At 45.3% G+C, this 12,353-nt stretch overlaps 3 protein-coding genes across 3 annotated transcripts; 2 read left to right on the top strand and 1 right to left on the bottom strand.

Annotated features, from left to right (window-relative positions):
- Positions 1-1,427: 1,427 nt before the first annotated feature.
- PAAG_02133 (hypothetical protein) lies at positions 1,428-3,136 on the bottom strand (the record flags this gene model as incomplete). The annotated part of the gene is made up of 4 exons (XM_002796199.2): positions 1,428-1,571; positions 1,686-2,435; positions 2,824-3,006; positions 3,074-3,136. 4 exons carry the CDS (start codon positions 3,134-3,136, stop codon positions 1,428-1,430), a joined length of 1,140 nt encoding a protein of 379 aa, XP_002796245.1.
- Positions 3,137-6,387: 3,251 nt separating this feature from the next.
- On the top strand, positions 6,388-7,335 carry PAAG_02131 (hypothetical protein; the record flags this gene model as incomplete). Its single annotated transcript, XM_002796197.1, has 1 exon — positions 6,388-7,335. The coding sequence occupies one exon, from the start codon at positions 6,388-6,390 to the stop codon at positions 7,333-7,335; it is 948 nt and encodes a 315-aa protein (XP_002796243.1).
- A 1,908-nt stretch (positions 7,336-9,243) lies between these two features.
- Positions 9,244-12,024, top strand: PAAG_02130 (heat shock protein HSP98; the record flags this gene model as incomplete). The annotated part of the gene is made up of 1 exon (XM_002796196.2): positions 9,244-12,024. The coding sequence occupies one exon, from the start codon at positions 9,244-9,246 to the stop codon at positions 12,022-12,024; it is 2,781 nt and encodes a 926-aa protein (XP_002796242.1).
- Positions 12,025-12,353: the final 329 nt, after the last annotated feature.

Here is a 12,353-nt window from a genome sequence, read left to right as displayed (position 1 = left end):
TCACCCTTTACTCTTCTCTTACTTACCCTTTCTTCTTCTCTTACCCTTTCCTCTTCTCCTCAACTATTTTTTTTTTTTTTATTTTTTTTTATTTTTACGTGTTCGACGCCTGCGGTTCGTATCTTCTATGAACTGCGAGTTATCCTCTGTTCTTCGGTGTGGAACTTGAACTGCATTTTTCATGGAGGCTGCACCACCTTTTTTTTGTTTGAATGGGTTATCCTTGAATTCTGCTTGCTTTTTGTCTGTCAGGTTAAACCAGTTTATAAGTCCCCTTGAAGAAGTTTATATGTCATCTCCCCGCGTCCCCATCGTTCCCCCACACCTCTAGCCCAGCCCGGTCAGGACACTTGAGGAATGCAGCAAGTCCTCCTCCTCTGCAGCATATTTATCCTCAAAACGCTCTGGTCTGGGAACTGCTCCATTAATCACCACCCCTGCCACACCTCCCCCCCATATCTATCTAAATCATTAAAATTCATAGTTACTCCTTTCTTACCATACCTACTCATGGATTTTATCGTCCCGAATTCGCAATGATGGTGACCTGAGGATTTCGGTTTCGCAAGAAACGGTTTTACGTTTCCTTTATATTTTGATTTGATTTTACCTTTGCCGTTTTATTACTCTTATGAATTTGGCAGCAGTTGAACTCCTGCGGCTTCGTGTGGAAAAGAATTCCGGATTTTTAAATGCTTACTTGCTATATGGTATATATGTATACCACGCTGTTTTGTTGTCTAAAGTATATAAAATTTCACAAGGGTATTTTTGTTCATAATGTCATGGTTTTGTTGTTATTATTATTGCTATCAATATTATTATTTTTTGTCTTGAAATGACTTGTCTTTATTATACATTCATACAAAAAGTGAATGCTGAAGTGGTGATTCATTTAGGAGAATTAAGAAGGTTTATTATCTTCACCTACCAAAAAGATGCTTGATGGAATGGTACAAAAAATACCATAGTAATATGAAAGTGAAAGTGAAAGTAGAATAAAGGTATTTATCTGTAGTGGGCAGCACCCATCCTGAAAACCCTAGGTGGCATGCTGTATTCTTGTCGCTTTAGCAGATTGAAGGGCAATGGGAAATAGAATACGGAGAAGAATAATGGAGGAAAATAATGGAAGAAATCAACTGTGACAGTAGAGAAATAATAGATGGGATCAAATGTGGATTTTGGGATTACGTCGGTCACTTTCCTTTGCAAGGAATCATTCGGCGCTGGAATGGCAACAGCTTCCAAGAACTTCCAACATCTTGTCCTGTTTGCATAGCTGATTTGCTAGCTGATATTCCAAGAAATAGAAGAGAGTGTAATGCGGAATGTATCAACAGGAAATCTCCACTAAAAGAAGCAAAATCAAGGGAGGCTTTAAAAGAAACCGAACACATGAAGCATATCCAAACGGGTTACGATTTTCACGCCTTCATAGCGAATTTCTTCATATATCGGTAATGAGCCATGTTGCGATCAACGGCAGAACGGATGATTTTTGCACCCTTTTCTCCATACTTGGCACGCCACTCCTCGTCAAATTGAGCTTCGGTTTTGGGTTCCTTTTTCTGTAATTTGTTACAAAAAAAATAGAGAAAAATGGATGAGAGGTGGTTAGAGATTATAGAAATGAATAGACAACGATGCGTATAATTTATACACATGTGCTGAGAAGCACTTACATGGCATCTAGTTTTCAATTCTGTAGAGTTGATAGCATCGTCATGGAATCCTTTCCATTTCTCAAATGCCTCCTTGGCAATTCTGTGCTCCTCTTCGGACTCCCATTTCAACATTTGCAATTTGAACTCGATCCCCACACTCTTGCAGTAACGTTGTATCATGGCTGCGGGATCGTCGAGCATGTCGTCAGCGTCAATGACGCAAATTTCAGCCCTTTTACTGTGAGCGTCAGATGCGATATCATCACCATTGGTTTCGCCGTTGGTCTCGCCGTTGATCCCATGTGGTGTGCCATTCGTAACACCGATTCCATTGGCGTCATGCGGTCCGATAAGCCGTATTTTACGAAGGTAGTCAAAAACCCGACGCACCTCATCGTAGCCCGCTTCAGATTCATAGAATTCGTAAAAGCCAGTGACTTTATCGAGAGGAGATATGGTGCATCGATAGTAGGACGGAATGCTGAAGTGCGGGTCACGAATCAGAAAGGTGAAATGGAACTTGGCTAGCATGGAAGATGGAATAACAGTCGGATTGTCGGCCTCCGCACATGCATCGTATGGATATGGTGTCTTGTTATCTCCATTGGAACTCGGCTCTATGGCCAAGGCGCTGACGGAGTCGACGCTGTTGCCATCCACAGTGCTGACACCGCGTTTAGTTTTCAGTAAGGAGGGGGCGATGGTGGCTGGCTTTCCGTTCGGGGGGACAAGATAGTGGATGATATCTTTGATAAAAAGGCGTTTTCCCTATAGTACGGTAAGTATATCGCAATCGATGAGCATGCTGAGTGCTGAGGTCGCGCTCTCCGGGATGTAACTTCGGGGGCATGTTTCAATGTTTGAGCCAAATCTAACATTCCCTAACAATAAATGGGGGGGTATTCTGGGGATTCATGTGATGTGGGAGTAGCAACAACTTCTCGATATCGACGGTTAGAGGCAATGAATCACCGCATAAGAGGATACGGTCCGTGATACAGATCCAAGCACCTCGATGGCAGGGCAATTCCAGATAAAGAGAAGCAGCGCGCATTAAAAAAAAAAAAAAAGTGAACGACATGTATATACACGTAACATGAAGAGGAGCAAGAAAAGGTAAGAGCCAATTTCTCATGGACCGGAAAAAGGGTCAAACCTCGGATGCTTCACTCTCCAGCCTGTCAAAAATAGATCGATATGTCGAACGTGCGAAGCCACTCTCAACTCTCGCCTGCTCATCATCTTCATATCTCTGGCTCAATCTTTCAGGACCAAAGTAGAATGCATCTCCAAAAGGTTCATGTACGCATTGGAGGACATCACGACGTGTCATAAAGACCTGAAACATTAGGTTAGCTGCTAGCGGTTTCCCACAACATTCGAGGGGGTGGGTGATCTGAGCATACCCTTTCGAAAGCCGTAGAACAGGCTCGGGGATGAGTCGCAACAAAGATTGGACGATTCGACATCTTGTATGACTGGAGCTGGCGACAGTTGTAAGGTTTGTCTATAGGGTTGTTGTATCCAACAGGCTGACTCAGTTCTTTTGCGAAGCAACAATTTATGCTTACAGTTTCTCGTCTTCTTAAATATTCATTACAAGATCACAAACCTGATTTCAATCTTTTTCCCAGAGAACAAAGGAAGGGAAAAGTTCACCTGGCGCGCGGTGGTGAGGTGTGTTTGTGCACACAGAGGGATTAGAATAGATCAGAAAGAGTGGGAGCAATCGGATAGTTAGGTTAGTTACTGGAACAACGAAAAGAGCCCAATTGGAATTGCTTTCTGGGTGTTGCTCTGAAAGGTTTCCTTCCACAGTAAATTGTTGAAGATGAGAGAGCCAACTTTTATGCGAGATTTGCCCCTCTATCCATAGTAAATGGAAGTAGGGATATCCTCCAGGTCGCCATGACGTCGCTGAAACCGATCGGTTCCAATCAAGAGCGTTTCTTCAACATTCCAGCCCCTCATCAACTTCCTCACCCGGGTTATCATGTCCAGGGGGCAATCAGGCTTTGAGTATCCATATTAGTGCCACGCCAGGTTGCGCCTCGCCCTGGATTCTCCAGGCCATCCACCCACGGATGCAGAGGGATGCATCTGGGCAGCCAATGAATGTCTGAAGAAATGGGTCGCTTGAAGCAGCAATCGCCTGAGTTAGTAGAATGGTAAAGTTACTGGGCAAACGAGGCATGAGGCTGTCTGCCCTTTTCTCGGTGGACATGCCCATTTTGAGAGCACTCGTACGAGGCATGGGACAGCCGTAGAGTTTAACTTTTTACGAAAGCCGTAGAAGAGAAAGTTTTGCACACGCCTGAATGTGGAGTCGTTGTGAATACCAGAGTCGAGTAACTGAACATCCCGTGGCTTGGCTGCTGGGCCTGCTTAGGGTCGACGATGGGCGTTCCTTAGTGGTTGATCACCGGAATAGCAGGCATTCCGGCCCTAAAAGCGCCCCTAGAGCGGGTTTCAATCAGTAAAAAGAACCGTTTGTTCCACTCTGGATGAGAAAATAAGCTGTTCGCCCTCCATCTCTTGGACACTCGGAGTTCGAATAACTTGATCAGTGACGTGGGATGCTTGCAAGTCAAATAATTAATGCTTGTCGGCCGGGGTCGATTTGGCGGGGGCTGCTCAACACCGAGTCAGCGCAGTATGCCAAAATGTCTCCGTTGTTCTTATACAAAAAGCGCAAACAGTCACAACAAAAGAAAACCTGAGAAAAGCCATTTTGACATATAAATCCATTATAGATTGCTCGTGGAAATAACGCAACTTTTCCCAGGGCACTAAATTCAAGCCTCCAATCCAAATAACTACTTGAAGCACGCCCCATGCTCCAGTGCTCCGCGACCACAGTTAACTCCACCTGCGCCAAGCACCCATTCCCAGATTCCTGGAGTTTTGTGACCTGTAAGTTGTCAGTTGTGTGAAACTCTGTTCGCTCAGAGCATATTTCCCCGCCCCCACGTCTTTCTCTCCTCATGCTATAGTGACACCACAAACACAGTGCCATATGCCTGGGACATTAACTTTATCTTGGGAAATCTGTTTTGAACACCACTCCCACGGTGCCGATGCCGTCAAGATCACGAAAGAACGCTTGTATCCTTGGCATTTGTTGGGTATTGTGAAATTGAAATCCAACCATTTGCTATGGAATATCTATGGAACATCTTATCGTGTCTTCCATTATAGTTTTGCATTTATACACAGCATTTATTACTTCGTTGTCTAACATGGTGTGGTTTGCAAGGGCATCATGCACTTCCCAAGACACCAGCCGCATTTTGATTAGTTACTATGAACAGCATTAAAATGAAAGGAGCACCAAAAAAGTCAACTACCCAAGGAGGATTATAGAACTCATGTCCAAGCATGTGGAATGGAAGACTCCTATCTGTTTCTCATTGAACGAACAGCTTTTTGCTGACATGTCCATTGTCAGATATTCCTTAACCTGAACCATTGCGCAAGCTCCGCCAAAAATGCCTTCACTAAAGAGGACAGAGGACTCTCACTTGTTGCGATCCCAATGGGCCAGATTAACAGTGCCGCACTCCAATCTTACCCTGCGTGTCTTGTCTGGAAGTAAACTCAACGGGACTTTTTAGAGCTACTTGTGGCGCAACGAGTGGCTGCTACATAACTAGCAGCAATCGTTCACAGTATTTACACCCTGTTATGAAAGAGACTCCGTTGGTTTTTGAACACGCATACCCTGCGAATACGCTATATAACTAGTGGACAGCAGCCAGTATGTCGACAACCGCTAGCTTTCAGCTGTCAGTCGACGAGCGTACTTCGTGTGATGCCGTTGACGACCGCAGACTGGCCCATGCATCCCTGTCGAGATCTTAACACACCTAACTAGTTACATGTTCACTGCCTCCCAACAGTGCCTCCATCTCCAGGCTGCATGTCGTTTCAGGCCCAATTGGGCCAAGTGATCCAACTCCAAAAATAGAATTTCCGAACGCGGACGAGCTGGCTTGCCCAAGCAATGCGTTAAACCTATCTAAGACTACACGATTTTCCTGATTGGGCTGAGTTGTCCAGATCTGGTAAGCCGTCTGTACAAAACTCCCGTCTTGTTTTAGCACCATTTCTCCACGGCCACATTCTTCACAAGACAGCGTCATCCCATCCTCTCCTAAGAAACGAAAACCCTGCGAACCGAAACACTTTCCACGTGGGCTGAGGGTATGTAGAATCTAACCATGCCCATTTGGATATAAATCTCCGTTGGAATTTGGAATTTCTCCCTTCTCAGCCACGACTCTTTCCTAACTTGACAGGATGACTGGCTCACGTCGTTCAAATCGGTCCTCAAGCTTTGCTGGGCATTTCCAGAATAGGTTTTCACCATTGATGTTTAGGATGAAGAGTTCAGCCTTAAACGGACAGACACGAGGAGATCTAACTTGAATCGGACTGGCAATCCCTTTCCAGGTGTAGATATCCTCTTTCCAACGGATAGCAATATCTCATTCAGAGCTGTCGTCTATCTGAGGATGAAAATGTATAAGTATGCCAGTAGGATCTGCTCCTAATAGGGGTTTATTCTACCCATCATCTTCTCAAAACTTGAAAATCCAGCGATAATTTTTCATACTGTTCTTTTCTCTTTTCTCTATTTCCTACTTCAATATTTCCTTTGCAGTCCCTCTACCTTCGCAGTATCTCCTGCTTAGTGTGTTTATTTTCATTTATTTTCGAAATGAAGTTGTCAGCCTTGTCAGTTATTGCTCTTGCCGCTATCGCAGCAGCATTTGAAGGCATAGCCGCCCGTGGATCACATCACGGATACAAAAAGCACTATGTCGATGTTGGGACTTTCAATGGCGAAGTAAAATTCGTCCCAAACCAAATCGACGCTGCTGTTGGAGACACAGTTTATTTCAACTTTCTCGCCCAATCCCACTCCTTGACCCAGTCTGACTTCAAGACTCCATGCACGTACAACGGGGGCTTCGATACTGGCCTCAATCAACCCAACCCAAAGAATGAATCAGGCCTTTTCGTTATTCCCTTCCACGTCCAAACCACCAAACCGCAATGGTTTTATTGCAAGCAGCAGGGCCCGCCCAACCACTGTAGTAAAGGAATGGTTTTCGGACTGAATCCAGCTGGAAAGATGGATGAGTTCATCAAAATCGCCATTGCACAGAATAGTGGTTTGGATTACGGTGCTGATAAGAAGCCCACCACCTGGACTACTACCGGTGGCAAATATCATCACACATATCCTCCCACACCAACTGTGACGGTCGGTCTTGATAAAGGAGAAACCCTACGCTATTATCCCGAGTATCTACCACATGTGTATAAGGGCTCCAAGATCCACTTTGATTTCCGTGCTCTGAACCATACGCTGACCGAATCGAGCTTCGAGTCCCCCTGTACCCCATTGGAAGAGCATGGAGCTGTCGACACCGGTTTTAACCACGCCAACGCCGACGATATTCCAGAGTTCAAGCCCTTTGATTTGATTGCTCACTCCGAACACCCTCGTTATTTCTACTGCAAGCAAGGTGCAGGTAGCGTGAGAAGTCATTGCGGCAACGGCATGGTATTCGCTATCAATGTTGATGAAGCGAAGTTTAAGGAGTTTCAGGAGAGGGCAATGGCTACGCTTCCCAAGATTAGAGGCCGAAGCCCTATGTAAATGGAGTAGTATAATGTTTCTGGTCTTCGGGACCAGGATAGACGTATTATTCCCCTAATTCATCCCCAACGTTCCTTTAATTAATCTCTGTCTGTCCCTTTGCCTTTCTTGACTTGTTTTATGAAATCTAATGTTTTTCAATCTCATATTATACTTGCATTACTTTTAAATTATGTTTCAAACTATTTCACTGAGAATTAACTAGTGGTGTCATTCCTTTTTATTGAAAGTTAATTGTTGTGAGAATAATGGGATGACTGGAAATGAGCAATGAACAGCTTAATTTGAAATTTCCAATTGAGCGGTTATAAGAAGTGTTTTTAAGCAGGAGCTCAAAATGAAGTCAGGGTAAACCAGGATGTTGCTCTTTGCGTCTCAGCTCTACATGCCTCATACCCTCCCCCAAATAACACATGGGATGTCTAAGTAGTTGTATCGAAGATGCTAACCACTTGGAGCAATGCGGGTGGAGGGGTTTCTAGTGGTTTACCCGAAATGAATGAATGGGTGGATATCTTTACAAATCACTCCTAAACACAGCCTCCTTATTCTCATTCCACCTATTCATGTTCATTCTTCATTGTCAACGGCCCATGATCAAAAACTTTCATTATATTGTTTCTATCCTCCCATTTTTTGTCTGTGAGATATTGTGCTCATAGCAGCAGCATTGGCTCATCCATTCAATTTACAATTCATTTAGTTGAGGCAGAAATAGTTGGTGTTAGAGATTAGAAGGGTTGGTTCAAAGCAGGTATTGATTCTGGCAGCATTTCCGCACTTACCGAGCTTGAATTTCATTCCTCATAGAATTTGACGTGGGTAGAGAATTATTTTAGTAGCTTTGGATAGGCTGTTTCTTATATGAGTAATTTTAGTTGATTAACTTTATTCTAACATAATATTTTCGAAATATTCGCACTCTGGTAACATCATTAGAATCATTCAGTCATTTGAGCGATAATTTATTCCCCACCTCCATGATAGAGAAATAGGAATCTTTGAAACCTTGCTCATTCATTTGCCGCCGCAATTCAAGCCTCTCTTGCTCAGGCTTTTCATGAGAGGGAGGTCTTGTTTATTTTTTTTTATTTTTATTTTTTTTTATTTTATTTTTGAGACACTGACACACTTTGCTCGGGTCTTAGAGAGAGTCAGTTGCTTCACTACTTTTCCCCACATTAAAAGCTTTACTTGCCGCTTCTCATCAGATTTTCTTGCTTAACTTCTTGCTTGTTTCCCTTATAATCAAAGCTGTGTTTCTTGTAAGAATCTGTTCCTGTAATAAATTAAGACTTTGCCTCTCATCAGGATGGCATTGCTGCAATTTAGTAACAGTCATTGGAGTGGGGGGAAATAGGAAACGCGCGACTAACAATGTTGTAGAAGCGTTTGTCCCTTATTATCGCGGGAGAACCGGCTAATCTGTATGCGCCTGGTCACGTGGGTGTGGCCGCCCGGGGGCAACGGGTAATCCGTGCGCGTATTTTGCCCAACGCGATTGGATCCATGACATCAACGGGTCACATGATATGATGTAGCGTGGTGCGCAGCCCTGACATCAAGAAACATGTAGAAAGCTCCCGAACTCTCCACTAAGGACCCGAAAGTTCAGTTGCAACTGAACTGCGAAACATCTAAGCGATTTAATATATATTGTACTCCCTTTCCTTTCCCTGGTAATTGGTTTGGTTTCCTCTATTTGTTTTTTACTCTCTCATCTGTATATACGAAATAGACTTTGCATTCGTGAAGATCATCCGGGCATATCAACTCACACGACCCCCAAACCCCACCCTGAACCTTGAAATTCCCGACTACATATCCGTGAAACTACCCATCGCCGCTTGGGTAGCTAGCTCTATCTATCGTTTCCGAACTCCAGAAATTTAATTATAGATTGCTATCATGAACGGAACACAGTTGACAGACAGAGCTAATCAAGCTCTTGTCGATGCTCACGCACTCGCAGAGCAGCATGCTCACCCACAACTCCTCCCCATTCATCTCGCGGTTTCGCTCCTGGACCCCCCTGTGGATGAGTCCAAGGACCAGCAAGTTACCACACATCCCTCACACCAAGCCAGTTCAGGCTCTCTCTTCAAACGAGTTGTGGAGAAAGCCCATGGCGATCCTCAGCAGCTACGCAGGGCCCTCAACAAGTCTTTGGTCCGGCTAGCTTCGCAAGATCCGCCTCCAGAGACCATCTCCCCGTCACCGGCGTTTGCAAAGGTTCTCCGGGCGGCTTCCAATTTATCAAAGACCCAGAAGGATACTTATGTCGCAATTGATCATTTAATAGCTGCGCTGGCGCAGGATCCTACTATCCAGCGGGCGCTTGCGGACGCAAATATCCCCAATGTCAAGATGATCGATTCTGCTATCCAGCAAATCCGCGGGATGAAACGCGTGGATTCAAAAACGGCAGATACAGAAGAAGAAAGTGAAAACTTAAAAAAGTTTACAGTTGACATGACTGCCATGGCGAGAGAAGGGAAGATTGATCCCGTGATCGGCCGAGAAGAGGAGATTAGAAGAGTGATTCGCATTCTCAGCCGACGCACAAAGAACAATCCAGTGCTTATTGGCGAACCTGGCGTGGGAAAGACAACGGTCGTCGAAGGTCTAGCACGACGGATTGTCAATGCCGATGTTCCCGCCAATCTGGCTAATTGTAAGCTTCTATCCTTGGATGTCGGATCACTTGTTGCTGGCAGCAAGTATCGTGGTGAGTTCGAGGAGAGGATGAAGGGCGTTTTGAAAGAGATTGAAGAATCAAAGGAGACCATTGTTCTGTTTGTGGATGAAATCCATCTTCTTATGGGAGCTGGCTCCAGTGGAGAAGGTGGTATGGATGCCGCAAATCTTCTCAAGCCCATGCTTGCAAGAGGTCAGCTACATTGCATTGGCGCAACCACTCTTGGCGAGTACAGGAAGTACATCGAGAAAGACCAAGCTTTCGAGCGTCGATTCCAACAGGTCTTGGTCAAAGAGCCTACTGTTGGCGAGACCATCTCCATTCTCAGAGGTCTGAAAGAACGATACGAAGTTCACCATGGTGTTAACATCCTCGATGGAGCCATTGTATCCGCAGCCAACCTTGCTTCTCGTTACCTTACTGCCCGAAGACTTCCAGATTCTGCAGTTGATCTAATTGACGAAGCAGCCGCCGCTGTTCGCGTCACGAGAGAATCTCAACCTGAAGCCCTGGATACTTTGGAACGCCGTGCCCGACAACTCCAGATCGAAATCCATGCTCTGGCTCGCGAAAAGGATGCGGCCTCGAAGGCTCGACTCGAGGCTGCCAAACAGGAAGCAGCTAACGTCAACGAAGAGCTTCGCCCTCTACGAGAAAAATATGAAAGTGAGAAACAACGGAGCAAGGATATTCAAGATGCTAAAATCAAATTGGACCTTTTGAAAGTGAAAAGGGACGAGGCAACCCGGTCTGGAGATACCCAAACTGCTTCGGATCTGATTTACTATGCCATCCCGGATGTCGAGAAGCGCATCGAACAATTGGAGGCTGAAAGAGCTCGACAAGATGCGGAACTATCAGCCCAGCCAGGTGCAGGAGAAACCCTTATGGCAGATGCTGTTGGCCCTGAGCAAATCAATGAAATTGTGGCCAGATGGACTGGCATTCCCGTTACCAGACTGAGGACCACCGAAAAGGACAGGCTTCTGCACATGGAATCGCACCTTTCCAAAATTGTTGTTGGCCAGAAGGAAGCCGTCCAATCAGTGTCGAACGCAATTCGACTCCAACGGTCTGGCCTGAGCAACCCTAACTCCCCGCCAAGCTTCCTCTTCTGTGGGCCATCAGGCACGGGTAAAACCCTGCTTACTAAGGCACTGGCGGAATTCCTGTTCGATGACCCCAAGGCTATGATCCGATTTGACATGTCTGAATATCAGGAACGGCATTCTTTGAGTCGAATGATCGGAGCGCCCCCTGGCTACGTTGGGCATGATGCTGGTGGCCAGCTAACAGAATCACTTCGCCGGCGACCATTCTCCATTCTCCTCTTCGATGAGGTGGAAAAAGCTGCGAAGGAAGTTTTAACCGTCCTCCTTCAGCTGATGGATGACGGAAGAATCACAGACGGTCAGGGAAGAATTGTCGATGCAAAGAATTGCATCGTTGTCATGACTTCCAACCTTGGCGCCGAGTTTCTCCAACGGCCCACAGCTTCCAATGGCCAGATTGACCCCACCACTAAAGAGCTTGTTATGGGCGCACTGCGGAACTACTTCCTGCCCGAATTCCTTAATCGAATCTCTAGCATCATTATCTTCAATCGCCTCACAAGGCGGGAGATACGGAAGATCGTGGATGTTCGGTTACAAGAGATCCAACGGAGGCTAGAGCAGAACGACCGCACGGTGACGATAGATTGTACAGACGAAGTCAAGGATTACTTGGGTAATGCCGGATACTCGCCAGTCTATGGCGCCAGGCCACTCTCGCGACTCATTGAGAAAGAGGTCTTGAACCGCCTTGCGGTCTTGATCTTAAGAGGGGCCATCAAAGACGGCGAGACTGCACGTGTTGTGATGCAGGAAGGAAGGATCACTGTCCTACCAAACCACGTTGAAACGGAAAGTGAAGACGAGGAGATGATTGATGAATCTGACACACTTGCGGAGATGGAAGAGGATATGGGAGAACGGGACCTTTATGAGTGAGCCTGGCAGAGAACAGGATATATATGTATTACGATGCTCTTTTTTCTTTCTATTTCATACGTTCCTCTGTGTATTAGTCTGCGGAAAGCGCTTTATTAGAATGAGTTGATGATTTGTCTTTTGGTAAGTTGCATGAGGAGGAAGGTTACCATGAGTTATTTAATTGTATCTTTGGATATGGCAAAATTTCAACTGTTCTCTGCTTTTGTAGTTAACTAGTCCCTTGTTACAAATAAAGTGGAATTCACTGGGGAAAAGGATTTCGAATACACCAAGCATTTGCCTTGGTAAAAAAGATATTTTTGCTGTTTAGGGTTGCTTGGAATTTC

The sequence above is a fragment of the Paracoccidioides lutzii genome (assembly GCF_000150705.2).
Source record: "Paracoccidioides lutzii Pb01 unplaced genomic scaffold supercont2.4, whole genome shotgun sequence".
In the NCBI taxonomy this organism is placed as follows: domain Eukaryota; kingdom Fungi; phylum Ascomycota; class Eurotiomycetes; order Onygenales; family Ajellomycetaceae; genus Paracoccidioides; species Paracoccidioides lutzii.
This window is presented reverse-complemented; position numbering and strand designations above follow the sequence as displayed.